General features: G+C 45.9%; 1 protein-coding gene and 1 non-coding gene across 2 annotated transcripts in view; both read right to left on the reverse strand.

The window, feature by feature from the left end:
- Nucleotides 1-1,961: 1,961 nt before the first annotated feature.
- Nucleotides 1,962-17,090, reverse strand: part of LOC145404955 (U-scoloptoxin(11)-Ssd2a-like) — a 58,745-nt gene continuing 43,616 nt past the window's right edge. Inside the window, exons 5-6 of the mRNA XM_080276460.1 lie at nt 8,381-8,602; nt 1,962-2,157 (exon numbers count right to left, since the gene is read on the reverse strand). Coding sequence (XP_080132586.1) covers nt 1,966-2,157; nt 8,381-8,602 — 414 coding nt within the window. The 3' untranslated portion in view covers nt 1,962-1,965. The remainder of the gene's footprint in view (nt 2,158-8,380; nt 8,603-17,090) is intronic.
- LOC145405206 (5S ribosomal RNA) lies at nt 10,345-10,460 on the reverse strand. Its single transcript, XR_013898306.1, has one exon. It is a non-coding gene; the product is annotated as a 5S ribosomal RNA (ribosomal RNA).

The following is a 17,090-nucleotide window of genomic DNA, read 5'->3' on the forward strand; positions in this document are numbered from 1 at the left end:
CCTAAAGTAACTTCAGACGAAGCTTCTGTTGTTGAAAAATGAATACAGAGGAAGAAAAATGTTCCAGCCTCTTGTTTAAAATGAGAGAGAGAGAGAGAGAGAGAGAGAGAGAGAGAGAGAGAGAGAGAGAGAGAGAGAGAGAGAGATTGATCCCAGTGATAGGTTCAGTGTTGGCTGCCAAGACATTCAGTCTGGCACTAATTTCCCATCGTTTCATCGCTTAATTTTTATATCGACTGGCTCTCATTACCATATTTCTGATTGAATTTATCAGTAGGAATGACAGTAGTTATAAAACATGCCTCAGATTAGATCAGAAACAAGAACTTAAAAGTGAAAATATGTTTGTTTATGGTTTGCGTCTGAGATAATCAGTCATCGTACTGTGCGATGCTCGCATATCCACCTCCCAGTTCAATAAAGGTGGTGCAATGACTCTCTCGAAACAGAACAGTATGAAGGAAACGTCGAAGGTTTGAATACGCAGGTTTCGTGAATAACCGAATAGTGTTTGTACCTTTTTTTTTTTTTTTTTTGTACAAATGCAAAAGTGGAAAAAATAAAGAAAAACTAACCAATTGTTCGGTTCTCCTTAACCTTACCACCTCCAAAGCAACACAATGGAATAAACCAGTCATAATGAGATGTGCAGACAAATGTGGGCAGAAAAAGACAAATAGATACCAGTTGGTGTTCTTTGGTTTGGGGTTTCTTTTGATGGGAAGTGTTGGGCTGAAGTGCATGTTATTCTTGGATAATGAAGGTTTTTGCTGTATGTGATGAAGGAGGGAGGCAGAGAGAAGAGTGACAGGGAGGATGGAGACTGAGGATGGGGGAGGGAAGGAAGGAGGGAGAGGGGTGGAACAAGGAGAGAAGGAGGGAAAGAAGGAATGGGAATGAATGGAGGAAGGGAGGAAGGTAAAGAAGGGAATTAAGGAAAGGAGGACGGCACTTGAAGGAAGAGGGAAAGAGGAGATAGGAGGGGGAAAGGTGGAGGAAGCAAAAGGAAACTGGAAGAATGGAGTGATGAAAGAAGGAGGATGGAAAGGGAAAAGAAAAGGGAATGGAAGGAGGAGGGAAGGGCTTGGTAGGGAACTGGGCATGTGAGTGCACTGAGCGGGATTGTGAGCGCACTGGGCGGGATTGGGAGTGGACTGGGAGGAACTGGGTGTGAACTGGAAGGGACTGTGTGTGAAATGAGCGGGACTGACAATGAACTGGGAGGAAGTGGGAGTAAACTGGGAGTGAACTGGGGGGTTGGGAGTAAACTAGGAATGATTGGCGTGAACTGGATGGGACTTGGCCTTAACTGGGCGGGACTGGGAGGGAACTATGAGGGGTTAGAAGTGATGTGGGCGGGACTGAGCGTAAACTGATGGAAATATAGCAGAAACTAGCAAATGTTGGCTTGACACGGAGACATGGGATTAAAACCAGGTGCTGGGCGGGATTTTTAAAGAGGAATGGGCGTGGTTTTGAGTGTTAGTGGCTGGGGTCAAGGTAGGAGTTTTGGTGGGGCGGGATCAGAAGTGGGTGGATTGGGTGGAGTTTGGACTGAATTAGGTGTGGCTTGGACAGAACTGGGCAGGGCTTAGATAGGATAGGAGGAGCCTACACGAGGATTAAATAAAATGGGGTGAAGTTTAGGGCTGGGTTTAGCTTTTAAAAGGATTGGTCAGGCCACAGACGGGGTTCAGACATGACAGACTGTGGCTTAGGCAGAACCGGGTTGGGCTTAAGCAGAATAGTACGGGGCACAGACAGGGCTTGAATATGACTCAGTGTGGCTTAGGCAGGACTGGGTTGGGCTTGGACAGGATAGAGATTAGTAGAGACTAAACGGTACTGGGCTTAGATTTGGGCGAGGGAGGAGGATTGGATAGGATTAGGCATGGTATTGGACCTGGACTTTGGCATGGGAAAAGGATTATGTGGAACTGGGCTTGGGGCTGGGAGTATGGGACACTAATACTGAGGGAGGCAGTGCACGGAGTATGCTGCCCCACGCGGGTATGTGTTGGAGTGGGGCGTGGGTGCGGGCGTGAGGGTGGGGCAGGAGGCGTGGGCAGGGCAGCGACACTTCTGGTGCACAAGAGCCGTGCCGCCCGCACCCACACTCACCTCCTTGCACGGCATACCTTCCACGCACGCCGGCAGCTGTGGACGGAAAGACAGTGTTATATATCATACATGTCTTGCCGGTCTTCCTGCGCCACACAGCCTCTACGCATCCCAGCAATTGTGGAGGAAAAGAGAGAGTATTACATCTTATTCAGATCTTACGAGCCCTCATGGATGCCGATAGCTGTGGGAGGAAGTGAAAGAGAGATTGTTACATATACAGATCTCACGAGCTTTCTTGCACGGCCCTCTCTCCATGCACGCCGGCAGCTGTGGAGGAGAACTGGATAAGTTCCATAACATGGTAAACGAGCGGGAGAAAGGAAGGGAGAAAGTGAGAGGAAAGAGACAACACGAAGAGACCAAACTCATCAATGTTTTCGTTGCAGAAAATCCACCCTAGCAATGTTTAGTACAGAGCTACATGTTGGATATATAAGGAATGTCCAGGAAGGAACGATAAAAACTTCTGTAAATTATAGATGAGGGTATTCCAGACAAAAATATTCCATGAACAACATGCTCAGTCCACAACGGTTATCGAGCACAGGCATTTTACAGCTTAGCGCGGCAGTTCCGTGTTATGTTATTTTCATGACGTGTCGGTGGGGCCATAGGAAAGTGTAGTGTACATGGTGACATCGAATTTGTACCCCAGAACTGCTGCTTGCGACAACTTTGATTAAACTCAGGTTCACAGTTCTCAGCCCACAAGTTTGTCCACTTCACATGTGTAGTGTGTATATGGTGTGACAGGGAGTGACGTGGCAATGTGGTTTGGTGTGTGGTGTGGCAGTGTGGTTTGGTGTGTGGTGTGGCAGTATGGTTAGGTGTGTGGTGTGGCAGTGTGGTTTGGTGTGTGGTGTGGCAGTGTGGTTTGGTGTGTGGTGTGGCAGTGTGGTTGGTGTGTGGTGTGGCAATGTGGTTTGGTGTGTGGTGTGGCAGTGTGGTTGGTGTGTGGTGTGGCAATGTGGTTTGGTGTGTGGTGTGGCAGTGTGGTTGGTGTGTGGTGTGGCAGTGTGGTTTGGTGTGTGGTGTGGCAGTATGGTTTGGTGTGTGGTGTGGCAGTATGGTTTGGTGTGTGGTGTGGCAGTATGGTTTGGTGTGTGGTGTGGCAGTATGGTTTGGTGTGTGGTGTGGCAGTATGGTTTGGTGTGTGGTGTGGCAGTGTGGTTTGGTGTGGCAATGTGTGATTTGACGTTGTGTGGTGTGGCAATGTGAGGTGTGGCAGTATATGGTGTGCCAGTGTGCGATGTGGCAATGTGCGGTGTGGCAGTGTGTGGTGTGGCAGTGTGTGGTGTGGCAATGTGTGGTTTGGCAGTGTGTCGTGTGGCAGTATATGGTGTGGCAACGTGTGGTGTGGCAGTCTGTGGTGTGGCAGTGAGAGGTATGATAGTGTGTAGTCTGCCAGTGCGTAGTGTTGCAGGGTGTGGTGTGGCAGTGTTTTTGTGGCAGTGTGTGGTGTGGCAATGTGAGGTGTGGCAATGTGAGGTGTGGCAGTGTGTTGTGAGGCAGAGTGTAGTGAGGCAGTGTGTCGTGTGGCAAGAGGTGGTGTGACGGTGTGAAGTATGGCAGTGTGTGGTGTTGCAGTGTTTGGTGTGGCAGTTGTGCTGTGGTAGTGCAGTGTTGCGGTAGCCGTGTGAGCTGTGGCAGTGTGAGGTGCGGCAGTGTCTGATGTAGTAGTGGACAGTGGACCAGTGTGAGGTGTAGCAGGATGCTTTGTGATATTGTGTAATGTGGCAGTGTGTAGTGTGGTAGTGTGCAGTGTGACAAGGTGACGTACGACAGGTGTGGCCCTGAGTGGTGTTGGCAATGGGAGGTATGGCAGTGTGTGATACGGCAGTGTGTGGTGTGTCCATGTATGTCCAGACTTGTGTAGTGTGGTAATGTAAGTGTGGCAGAGTGTGGTGTGGAGTGTGTACCGCGGTTATATGCAGCGTGACAGAGTGAAGTGTGACAGCATGCATTGTGATTATGTGTGTTAGTGCACTGTGTTCTGTGGTAGAATGTAGTGCGCCAATGTGTGGTGCAGCAGTGTGTGGTGTGGCATTGTGAAAAGTAGTAGTGTGTGTTGTGGCAGTATGAGGTGTGGCAGTGTGTGATGTAGTAAAGTGTATTTTAACAGAGCGCAATGTGGCCAGAGTCACGTGTGGCAGTGGGCAGCGTGACACTGGGATGAGGCAGTGTGTAGTGCAATGATGTGTGGTATGACAAAATGAGGATTGGCAGTGTGTGATGCAGCACTGTGTGGTCTCGTAGCGTGTGGCATAGCAGCGTGATGTATGACAGTGTAACATGACAGTGTGTGATATGGCAGTGTGAGGCACGCCAATGCCAAACTGCAATGTGTGTATGGGGGGGTGGGGTAGGTGTCACAAGTCAGTCACATCAACAAATCATCGTACCTTTGTACTCACGGTGTGACAGGTGTGCATAACAGCAATGATCAATTCTGTGTCTTCGAGCACTTCCCCTTTGTAGTGTGTTGGATGGCAGATGCCGGTATGGTGATGGGCAGAGGAAATGTGTGTCATGTGGCGCGGTGTGAGATATGGCAAAAGTGTAATGTATCAGTGTGAAATGTATGATAACTGTGTCAGTCAGGGGTATGGCAGTGAGGTGCGGTAGTGTTCTTTCTTTTTTTATGTGAAGAAGAAGGAACCAAAGGCCATGAGCCCGCCAAACTGTTCCTTCCAAGAGAAAAACAAAATACAAGAGAGAGCCAAATTCAAGATTCATTCATTTCGAGATGCCTGGACACACTGCGTTTGAAAGACTGGAGATCATAGGAAGCAGGAAATACAGACAGAGGGAGCCAGTTCCAGAGTTGACCTGTTGCATAAATGAAGGACTGGAAGTAACGGTTAACTCTTGCATTAGAGAGTTGGACAGAAAAGGGGTGAGAGTTTGCTGCTAGACGGGTGCTACGCGCCCGTTGTAAAAGTGTAGGAATGCATGCAGACAGTTCAGAGGAACAGTGACCATTGAAGTAGCGATAGAAAAGAGATAAAGATGCAACACTGCGGCGAAGAGACAGAGGTTGAAGGGAGTCAGAAAGAGGGGGAGAGTTAATGAGACGAAAAGCCTTTGACTCCACCCTATTAAGAAGAGCTGTATGTGGGGAGCCTCCCCACACATGAAAGTTGTACTCCACACAGGGGAGGATAAAACCCCTGTATAGAGTCAACAATTGTGCAGGGGCAAAGAAGGAACGGCGTCGGCTTAGCACACCCAATCGCATGGAAGCAGATTGTACAAGAGATGTAATATGATCTTTCCAAGACAAGTCCCGAGCAAATGAAACCCCAAGCATGTTCAAGGATGATGCAGGATTAAGTTGAGTATTATTAAACATAAGTGGGTATACCTGTGGAAGATTTTGTCGGGTTGATAGGTGCAAAAACTGAGTCTTTGATGCATTAAAAACAACCAGATTATTTTTACCCCAGTCAGAGATACGAGCCAAGTCAGACATTAGATGTGCCATAGCCTCATCCCTTGCCTGTTGAAGTAACTGCTGAGATGGACGTTGTGGGAATCGAATGGAAAGGTGAAGGGTGGAGTCATCAGCGTTTGAATGTACAGCTTAGAACGTCATTGATGAATAAAAGGATGAGAGTTGGTGATAGGACAGAGCCCTGAGGAACACCACTGTTAATAGATCTAGGAGATGAACGATAGCCGTCTACAACAGCGGCTATAGAACGACCAGAAAGAAAGCTATAGATGAAGGCATAGAAAGAAGGATAGAAACCGTAAGAGGGCAGTTTGGAAATTAAAGATTTATGCCAGACTCGATCGAAAGCCTTTGAGATGTCAAGTGCAATGGCAAAGCTTTCGCCAAAGTCCCGAAAGGAGGATGACCAGGAGTCTGAAAGGTAGGTGAGAAGGTCGCCAGTGGAGCGTCCCTGACTGAACCCATACTGACGATCAGAAAGAAGGTTGTGATAGGAAAGATGCTTTAAAATTTTTCTATTAAGAATAGACTCAAAAACTTTTGAGATACAGGATGTTAAAGCAATTGGGCGATAGTTAGAGGGTTGGGAGTGGTCACCCTTCTTTGGGACTGGCTGAATGAGAGCAAACTTCCAGCAAGAAGGAAAGGTACAAGATGACAGACAAAGGCGAAAGAGTTTGCCTAGGCAGGGTGTAAGCACAGAAGCACAGTTCTTGAGGACAACAGGATGGACTCCATCAGGCCCATATGCCTTATTAGTACTGAGGCCAGCAATGGCAGAAAATACATCAGCTGAAGAAATTTTAATGTTAGCCATGAGGAAGTCTGAGGGGAGAAGTGATGGAGGAACAACACCGGAATCGTCTAAGGTGGAATTGGAGGAGAAAGTCTGAGCGAAGAGATCTGCTTTATCAGTAGAAGAAATAGCTACAGAGCCATCAGAGTAAAAAAAGAGGAGGGAAGGATGATGAGGTAAAGTTGTTAGAAAGGTTTTTGGCAAGGTGCCAGAAGGAGCGGGAAGAGTTCGAGTTGGAGAGTTGAGAGCATTTTGTACGGATGAAATTATTTTTAGCAGAGCGAAGAACAGACTTAGCACGATTCCGGGCAGAAATGTTTAAAAGATGTGATTCAGGGGTGGGTTGGCTCCGGTACCTTTTATAGGCCCTCTCCTTGTTGCGGACAGCATTAGAACTAGCGTGATTAAACCAAGGCTTTCTTGTGTTAGTCAAAGGATATGAGAAAGGAATGTATGCTTCCATGCCCGAGAGACTAACCTCCGTAATGCACAAGGCACACCCAGATGGCTCCCGGCCATGAAAGCAATAATCATTCCAGGGAAAATCAAAGAAGTACTGCCTGAGGGCTTCCCAATCCGCAGCTCCAAAGTGCCAGAGACGACGTTTTTTTGGAGGGTCCGCAGGCCGTACTGGAGCGATAGGACAGGTTAAGGTGATAAGGTTATGATCGGAGGAGCCCAACGGAGAGAAAAGATTAACAGTGTAAGCAGAAGGATTAGTTGTAAGGAAGAGATCAAGTATGTTGGAGCTCTCTCCAAGGCAGTCAGGGATACGGGTAGGGTGCTGTACAAGCTACCCTAGGTCATTAAGGATAGAAAAGCTGTAGGCTTGTTCACCAGGTGGATCAGTGAAAGGAGAGGAGAGCCAAAGGTGGTGGTGAACATTGAAATCTCCAAGAATGGAGATTTCAGAGAAACGAGAGATGAATAGAATGTGTTCCATCGTAGAAGTAAGATAGTCAAAGAATTTTTGATAGTCAGTAGAATTAGGGGATAAGTAAACAGCACAGATATATCTAGTCAGAGAATGACAGGAAAGCCGAAGCCAGAGTGTAAAGAATTCAGAAGAATCGAGTGCAGGAACACGAGAGCAAGATAAGTTGTTGAGTATATATACACAACAGCCACCTTTGGCTTTGAAATGAGTATAGAGAAAGTAGGAGGATACAGAAAAGGGTTTGCTGTCAGTTGCCTCAGACAGCTGAGTCTCAGTTAGGAAAAGAAGGTGAGGTTTAGAGAAGGAGAGGTGGTGCTCAACAGAGCGAAAGTTGGAGGAAAGGCCACGAATGTTGCAGAAATGAAGAAGAAGAGAGTCAGACAGTGGTTCCAGGCACCTTGAGTCGTCACCGGGAGAGGGGCTGAAGGTGGGGGCATTTATGGTTCCCCCCCCCTGGGGACTCCGAGGCTATGTTATTCGACGCCATTATGAAAATTTTGAAAAGGAAGTGTGGTGTGTACTGTGCATGTAGTTTGATGTTGATGGTTGGAGAAACTTTTATTGGAGAGCATGCTGGTCTACTCTCTGTGTTACTGAGACACTGAAAAAGTTCAGCAAAGGGGGATGGTCGGGACCTAGTCCCGAGGGCTGATGAAACGGGAGCTCCAGCTCTCCCTGTCATCAGCTTTCCATCCACCTTGGGAGTACTGCCCTCCTCGACTGGTGCTACAGTCTACTCCTCTAGAGGTGTGATGTATGCCATTGTGAAGTGTGGCACTGTGGCATGGATGTATGAGGCATGCTAGTTTAATCTGTAGCAAAACATCCACTCTTACAAAATATCCCAACCCCTTTTACTCACAGCCTGACAGATGTGGCAGAGTGAGATGTGTACGTGTGCATGAGGTGTGGCAGTGTGAGATGAGTACGTGTGCATGAGGCATGGCAGTATGAGATGTGTACGTGTGCGTGAGGTGTGGCAATGTGATGTACGGCAGAATACAGCATAGTCGTGTTAAGTGTAGCAAACCACCCACACCAACGAAACATTTCAACCCGTGCTACTCACTGCCTGACAGGTGTGCACAGTAGCCATGACCAGTTCTGTGTCCTCGAGCACTTCTTCCTGCAGCGTGTCGGATCGCAGGTGTCGGCGTGGCGGTGGGCAGAGGCAGTGCAGGAGGTGGCGCTCCCCCGTCAGGCTGAAGGTGGACTTGTGGAAGAGGTAGGCGGCCGTGTATGCTGGCTCGTCCACGCCACACACGCGGAGGGCAGGAGGGGGGCCGCAGTACTGTGGTGGGCGGGGGGAATGGGGAGGTAGAATGGTTCACAGATTCGTATTCTACATGGTTCTGGATATTTTGTAACACCTCTTCCTTAGCGATTTACTGTGGACATTAAATCTTAATATTCTCTTATATGCTACTGATGCAAAAGTATATTAAAGCTAATAAATCGGCAAGGAAGAGGTGCTACGAAATCTCCAAAATCACTTACAACAGAGCCTTTGGTTCATTATCACTCTATCGAGGCCAGAAGTCTATTTCATTCTCGCCACCAACAGGCGACTGTATTCATCCTGAGAGTGGATTATCGATGTCCAGGATTAAAACAGTCTCGGGAAACTCCATCAACGTGGACAACAATATACGTGTTGGCTGCTGTTTTCTTGGTACCGTCAGATAATTTGAATCAGCTGAGAAGTGGTCACCCAACGTGTCAGTATTACCACCCATGGCTCCTGTGACTCACGTTCAGTTGAATATAATGGGCTGACGTTAACTGCAATAATATACAAGTACAGGAGTTGTTCCCACCATGTGAGGGAGAGTGGTAGCCTACCATTAATTAAATAAATTGATCATGGAAGCGCAACAACAGAGGTCATTTTCGCCGTTGGGCAAAAAGGAAAGCAAAAACACATACAAATGCACATTGACAGACAATGGTAGTATGTCCCTTCATACACTGTAACCTTGTTGATTCACATCGATGATATATCTGCTCTGACACACATAAAGGCGGCAGAACAGTCCCACTTGTACGATCACTACCTTCATTACAGACACGCATTCTCCATTAGTACTAGATTAACATGACAAAGGCTTTATTACACCACCAGAGAGAGAGAGAGAGAGAGAGAGAGAAGCTTGGCAAACGTCGCTTCCACATTAAATGCTGGCGCGGGAGGTGGTTCTGCTTCACTGTCATCCGTAGCAGTTCTGGTCCGCAACTGCCCTGGATGGGTTACAGTGATGGAACTCTCTCCCGCAACCGCTTGTGTCAACAAGCATTTGGTACGGACGCTGCCTAAGTTACGCTGTAGTAGCCTATTAGTGATTTGTTCATATTTGTATCATTAATTCCACCTACGATACATTAGTTTAAGTTAAAGTAGCCTAGGTTGTGTGTGTTGTGTGTGTGTGTGTGTGTGTGTGTGTGTTTGTGTGTGTCTGTGTGTGTGTGTACGCGCGCGCTTGTGCTTGTGCGTGTGCGCGTGTGCGTGCGTGTGTGTAACTCACCGGGTCACCGGGTCGGTTAGGATCACTTGATGGTCGTGATCGTCAGCTTTTACCCTCCCGGAAGGGAGCTGAGAGCTCATATAGTCCGATCTAAGGGCAAGGCTGTGACCTTCACACACGCACACACCCGTCCCCTTGCTCAAGGGGGACAGTAACCACCCACTTCGTCAGTGAAACTTTTCGCAACCTGAGCGAGGCGCGAACTCCCGTCCACCAGTTGGCAAGCGAGAACGTTACCACTGCACCAGTGAGCGGTGTGTGTGTGTGTGTGTGTGTGTGTGTGTGTGTGTGTGTGTGTGTGAGAGAGAGAGAGAGAGAGAGAGAGAGAGAGAGAGAGAGAGAGAGAGAGAGATGTAAAAGGTACAAAAAAGTACAGCGCAAAATAAATATTTTCATTCATTCATTGCCAGACGCCATGTATCCCAAACGGGGTGGCCAATGGCTTAGGGTTAATTGTTTTACAGGGAGGGGCACTAATCCTCCACCAACCCCACTTGACACATAGGGATGCGAACAGCATCTGGTGTTCCCAGGCGGTCACCCATCCAAGTACTAACCAGACCCAACGTTGCTTAACTTCGCTGATCGGACGGGAAGCGGTGTACTCAACGTGGTATGGCCGGAACTAATGCCCTTTCGAGGTTGTTTGTTACAGGGAACGCGAAAATAATTTGTAAGTTGAAGGTATGGGTTTTAAAGCAAGATCCTCACCCATTAATCCCGCTAACCGAGGCCGGCAGAACAAAGTGAGGACAACCGTGCAGTATACTCCTGGAAATATCAGAGGAAAGAATAAATGGAAAACTATAGAAATGGGTTAACCTATTTGTGCCTAGCGTCCTAAATATAGAACGGTGGTGGGTATTTTCAAAAACTGATAAAGGGGGGGACCCCGGGGTAAGGGCCTGTGAGTTTCGCGACTATAAATCGATAGGCGGAGGGTGGTACGCTTAGCACCCTTCCAACACAAACCTTCACACAGGAGTCTCAGGCACAAATGGGTTCTGCAAGGGAAAAGTTCAAGTAACTGCTTGACGATGTTCAGCTGTTGCCTATTCTCCCTGATATGGTATAAAGGATAAAATTTATTGTATTTGTTTGGCAAAGAGCGTGCTTAGCTGGGCGTTAGAAGTTTGATGCCTAGCCAGACTACTTTTAAATGTTGCCACTTTATCACAGTCTACCACATAGTCAGGCATTATGCATCGAAGTTCCAATTCTGTTAAAGAAAAGATGCTTTGCATTATCTAACAGGAAACGCTAGCCAATAATTGAAACTATTACCTCGTGTTTAATTCAGCCGGTTTAATATGAAGTATTTATCGACTGCTGTCATAATAGCCTCTAAAAATCTTATACAAATGAACCAGACCTCTTTGTAGTCTGAGATTTTGACATGTTAAAGATATATAGCACGTCTATACTTTACTCGCATGATTTGTTACTCAATCGGGGTCTCATTTTTGTCACCCTTTATTACACTGTCTCCAGAGTCTCCTTTTTTTTTCGAAATATGGTGATCAAAACTGAACACACTACTAGAGATGTGAGTGCACTAAGGAACTACACATTGAGAGTGTATTCTCCGATTTTAATACGAGTCCTTTACGGTACCTATTGATCCAAATAACTTGTTAGATATCTACGAGTATACTGTTTCTATGCACTGTAGACTGTTTTAAATCGCTGTAACAATTATTCTTAAATATTTCTCGGTTTATATTCTCGAGCATTATTCACTGAGTAGTCATAGCCTTCAATTTCGCTCCCAGTATTTCGTACTGTAACTTATCGGTACAGTATTAAAATCCATTTCCCATGTTTGAGCCCAGATGAACAGATTATCAAGAATTCATCACTTCTTCGTTTGTTAGGTGCCATCCTCAACATCAGTGATTTAGATTCGAAACAGAATGAGCGAACTGAATCCTTGCTGCACTGCACTGGTAACATTCGCCTGGCCTGACTCCTCGTTAATTACAACTCTTAGTTACATTCCTTGAGCCAGTTATCAGTCCATTTTAGCACATTCCCATTCAAACTATGGATTTGAAGTGTCTTGAGAACTTTTTCATGGGGAACTTTATCGAACGCGTTTTGGAAATCGAGATAGATGACATCGACGGGTTTAGGAGACTGAGAAGACAAGACTGATAGTTCCAGAGAGAGAGAGAGAGAGAGAGATGGGAGGGGAGAGGGAACTTTGAGATTAGAGGGAGGGAGAGAGGAAGAAATGACTGAGAGAGAAACCTTATAATTCTGGTAGTCTCTCCAGTTTAATGAGGTGCTGGCGGCTGTGGTAGTAGGTAATTATGGTAGTTGTGCTAGTTTTGATGGGGCGGTGGTAGGTGTGGTTGTAGTTAACGTAGTGGTGGTAGCTGTGGTTGTGGTGGTAGTTGTGGTTGGGGGGGTAAGTGTGGTTGTGATGATAAATGTGGTTGTGGTGATGGCAGTTTTGGTGGTGATGGTGAATGTGGTAATGGTAGTAGCCGTAGTAGCTTTATGGTGTCAGCTGTGGTAGTGGCAAGGGTTGTGATGAGAGTGGTGATGATGGCGACAGTTGTGGTGTGATGGTGGTTATGTTGGGGTAATGATGATGGTAGCTGTGTGGTAGTAATACTTGTAGTTGTGATGGAAGTATTATTGTGGTGGCGATAGTTGTAGTCGTGGTGATATATTACAGTGGTAGTTGTGGTGCCAGCGGTAGTAGTAGTTGGGGCGGTGGTGGTGGTGATTGTAGTTGTGGTGCCAGCGGTAGTAGTAGTTGGGGCGGTGGTGGTGGTGATTGTAGTTGTGGTGATGGTGGTGGAGGTGGTCGTAGTTCTAGTGATGGTGGTGGTGGTGGTAGTCGTGAAGGTGGTGGCGGTGGTGGTATATGGGTGGTGGTGGAAGATGTAATGGGGGGGATAGTTGGGGTAGTGATGGTGGTAGTTGTGATGATAGTGGTAGTGGCGGCTGAGGATGGTGGTGGTGATGATTACAGACAGCACAAGTACCGTCCCAACCACCACCTCGATTATTTCAGTCTGCACCGCCACTGCATCACCCACCACCACAACAATCACTAGTACAATCACCACCACAACAACAAATATATCTACCACCACAAATAGCACCTCCCCCATAACTACCACTATTGCCACAATTACCACCACAATTATTACTTCGGCCATCGCAGAACAGCTACCACACCAGCTACAAATACAACTGCCACTACAACTGCCGTCATTACTCACACTGCCACAAATATCAACAAAACTACAGCCTCCACCACTACAACTACCACCATCACCACTACTACCACCATCCCACACCGTTCATCACAGTCGCCACAGCGTGTCCACTTCTATAGAATCTTTGATTAATCTTCACACCTCCCTCCCACTCTCTCACTACCCCGATTTCTCTTTCACCTCCCTCCCTCCCTCCCTCCCTTCCTCTAAACTCTACGGCTTCTCTCACCAATAACAAGGCTTATCTCTCTCCGTCTCTCCCCTTCTTTCCTCTTCCTCTCTCTCTCTCCTCCTTCCATATCCGGAGAGGCATTGAGGCAGTTCAGACTCCATCTTGCTCCGCCCACTTAACTCCATTCTCATTATTTTTAAGCCTGTCATGCTATTTTTAACTGTATCAAAATAACCCATTATAACTACTGAGCAGCATCTAACGCAAAATGTTAGCCAGTTAATGGGAGCCACACAAATTTACATATAGATTGGAGAATCGTTTTCTATAATAAGTTAAATTATGCGGTACAAAAATCGGGAAGTTTAGAGGGGTGGTTTTAGCAAAGAGCACAGGGTTATGGACGCGTTAACTCCACCCTCCAACACCTTACTGATAAAGGCGTATCCAGGACTGACAGTATTTCAGATTAATTCCTTGTCGTAATTAAGAGTTTTTACTGCAGGAGGAACAAATGGACTTTTATTTTTTCAGCTGGTTAACCTTTCGACTGCATACAGGTCGTTAAAACAAATAACTGTGAGTGTCAGAAGGGGAGGTTCTACGATCCGCACTTCCCTTGCCCTTATTTCGCACTTTCCTTGTTCTTCCTGCAAAAAAAAATCTTAGTTACAGTAGGTGACTGGTCGTACCTCTGTTTGTGAATTCGTGCCCGGGATTACAGGTGTAAGAGAGAGAGAGAGAGAGAGAGGGAAGAAGAAGAAGAAGAAAAAAAAAATATATCATGATTATATAGTGTGTTCACTCATTACAAATATTTCTGCCTTTGAGACTACACTTAGCGACTAGCCATTTACATACAACCAGATGACGCCTGGTGGTTTAGTGGGTTAATGTGTCGCAACCACGTGGAGCCTGTAATAAGTTATACCCGAAGGTTGGCTGGCGTTTAGGCTACTGATCACACAGTGCCGCTAAGAGGCTTGTGAAACCGGCCACCCTCGTTTTAAAATGTCGAGACTGAGTAGCCTAGCCCTGGGGCCCTACGCTTGTGATGGGACAAAAAAGCACCTTATGAGGAATGATGCCGATGTTGCTGCAGGATTCTCTCTAAAAAAAAAAAAAAAAAAATGTGTAGATATTTGGAATGAACTGATGGACGGTAAAATCAGGGTAATGGTGAGAGGATCTGCTGGCTGGCCAATGGTGTGCAGTAGAGAATGGCCTTGTGGTGTGTGCAGGAAGGGTGTTGGTAGTTACTCAGTTCTGCACACTGGCCGTAACAGACAGGTGCACGATAGGCGCAGTGGTGTGCAGAGCAGATTGCAGAATGATATGAACACTACAAAGTGAATCATGTAAATGCCGTTAGGAGGGATGGTGTAAACTTAAATGGTGTTTCTCTGCAGTGTATGAAAGTATTCTGATATTTGGGGCATATGTTGATTGGTACTTTTTTGCCGAGGCTAGTTCTACTGTCAGAATAAGAAGTGTCTGGAAGGAGTTTAGAGAACTGCTATTTCACCTGACGGTGAGAGAACCCTTACTTAGCACGAAGAGGGAAAGGGTATGGTGCCTGTCTGAGAAGTGGGATGCTGTATAGCAGCAAAACATGTCCAGTTAGAGTTTGTTAGGTTGAAGTGAATTGAACTGAGGTGAATCAATGACTTCCTGAAAGACAGGTTGGATGGAACAGCACTGAGGAAACGATTTGGTTCAAAGTATATTAATGACGTGATTTGGAGTATGGAGAGAATGGAAGAGGCTAACTGTGACAGAGAATAATAGATATGAATGCTGAGGCAAAATGGTAAGGGGGTAGAGGAAAAAAAACTTACAGTGAGGACTTAATGTAAAGACATCAAGATAATGGAATGCTACAAAAGATAGAACAGCCTAAAGGGCAGCCATCAGATACCAAAGCCTACAAATGCTAGAATTTCCAAATCCTATAAAAATGTATGTGATCTCCACCGAGGAGGCTGGAAGAATGGTTTCCAGGAAGGAAAAGAAAAACTAGATACATTCATAACTACAGTCCCTGGCCTCCCTCTGACGGCAGGAAGGAACATGTGGCCAGGAATGGGATGAAAGTTGTCCTATACAAGCTTGTGACGTTGCATAGCTAAGTTATAGGTGGCAAAATGGTAGCGATATATAATTCTACACGTTTACGATTACACAAGGCATCGCTGAGGCAGGAGTGTAAATATTACCATTCGAAATGAAATGAAATATCATCTAAGACAGAGATTTATTGGTCGCTTCCCGACATTTTCCGGCGCCAAAATTCGGATGCTGTTATGGTTGATATTATTGTTATTACTATTGTGTGTGTGTGTGTGTGTGTGTGTGTGTGTGTGTGTGTGTGTGTGTTACCCTGTGCGAACTGTAACCCTATCAGCTAGGATTTCTTTCAGCTAAACAATCGTATGGTATTAGCCTAAATATGACCCCTAGATCCCGTACAAGCAGTGAAACATTACTCAAGATGGGTTTTGAAGGCTCTGACTGCTAGAATTTTTCTCAGCTGAATAAAAAAAAAAAATAGACCGTTAGCCTGAGTAAAATATCTACGTGTACCAATCGCAGGGAAAGGACTAAGCAGCAGCATATTCTGAATACTGATACACACTGATATTTTTATAGGCTAGTAATCGGATAATTTCAAGGATTATAGACGAAACTGATAGAACCTTTTGGCTGTGATACAAGATGGATGATGCCCAGCGTTTCTGAGGCGCCAGAATCAGAAGTAAACTTTGCGAACATTTCAACATTTCACTCTCCAAACACAGATTTCTTTTTGTAGGAGGAACAAGGGACATGGAAGGCTTTTGCACACACCACTTCCTGTCACTCCTACTAAAACAAATCCTTAACACGATAAGTTTCCCCCAAGATTTGTATTACAGGAAAGGCAGGGAAAGGAGAGGACTGAATCTTGCTCTCTCGGCAAGAGAGAGAGAGAGAGAGAGAGAGAGACAGACACACACACACACACACACACACACACACGAAGACAAACAGACAGACAGAGACAGAGACAGACATTCAGACAAAAAATGTTTAAGAAACGAGAGGGAACTGATCGTGTCTGTTAGTGAGTTTGGGCTCACGTAATTTGTGCCTTCATTCCTCTCAAGCCTAGTGCACTTGTTGACTAATTCATGTGCTGAGCTGCTTACGTGTGTCTAGGGCTTATCTCTCTCTCTCTCTCTCTCTCTCTCTCTCTCTCTCTCTCTCTCTCTCTCTCTCTCTCTCTCTCTCTCTCTCTCTCTCTCTCTCTCACGCACAAACATGCACATACTCTACATTGAGCTACAAGGTGTGATCAAAAAGTTCTGATAATGGTCTAACATATATATATATTTATTTATTCTGTATATATAGCATATATCCCATTGGAGCCCAGTGTCCGGAATACTGGACAGAACTGGAATATTTCAAGTCTATATAAAGCACGGAGCCCCCAGGCAGGGACCTATGAGCTTCGCGACTATGAGCCGATAGGCGGAGGGCGGTACGCTTAGTACCCACCTAGTGCCATGCCTCGCCCAGCACCCCTGGGATCCAATGGGATATATATATCTATCTATATATATATAGATATATATATATATATATATATATATATATATATATATATGTATGTATGTATTTATGTATGTATGTGTGTGTGTGTGTGTGTGTGTGTGTGTGTGTGTGTGTGTGTGTGTGTGTGTGTGTCCTAATACTCAGTATTTCAGAGACCTTTATGACAAATTCCATACATGATCTGTTTTCCTACTTCACAAATGATATATGCAAGATTACCCACTGCATTTCACAGTTGTTCAGTCAATGCCTCGT

The sequence above is a fragment of the Coenobita brevimanus genome, chromosome 65 (genome assembly GCF_032717465.1).
Source record: "Coenobita brevimanus isolate Jiangsu-jjx chromosome 65, ASM3271746v2, whole genome shotgun sequence".
Taxonomy (NCBI): Eukaryota; Metazoa; Arthropoda; class Malacostraca; order Decapoda; family Coenobitidae; genus Coenobita; species Coenobita brevimanus.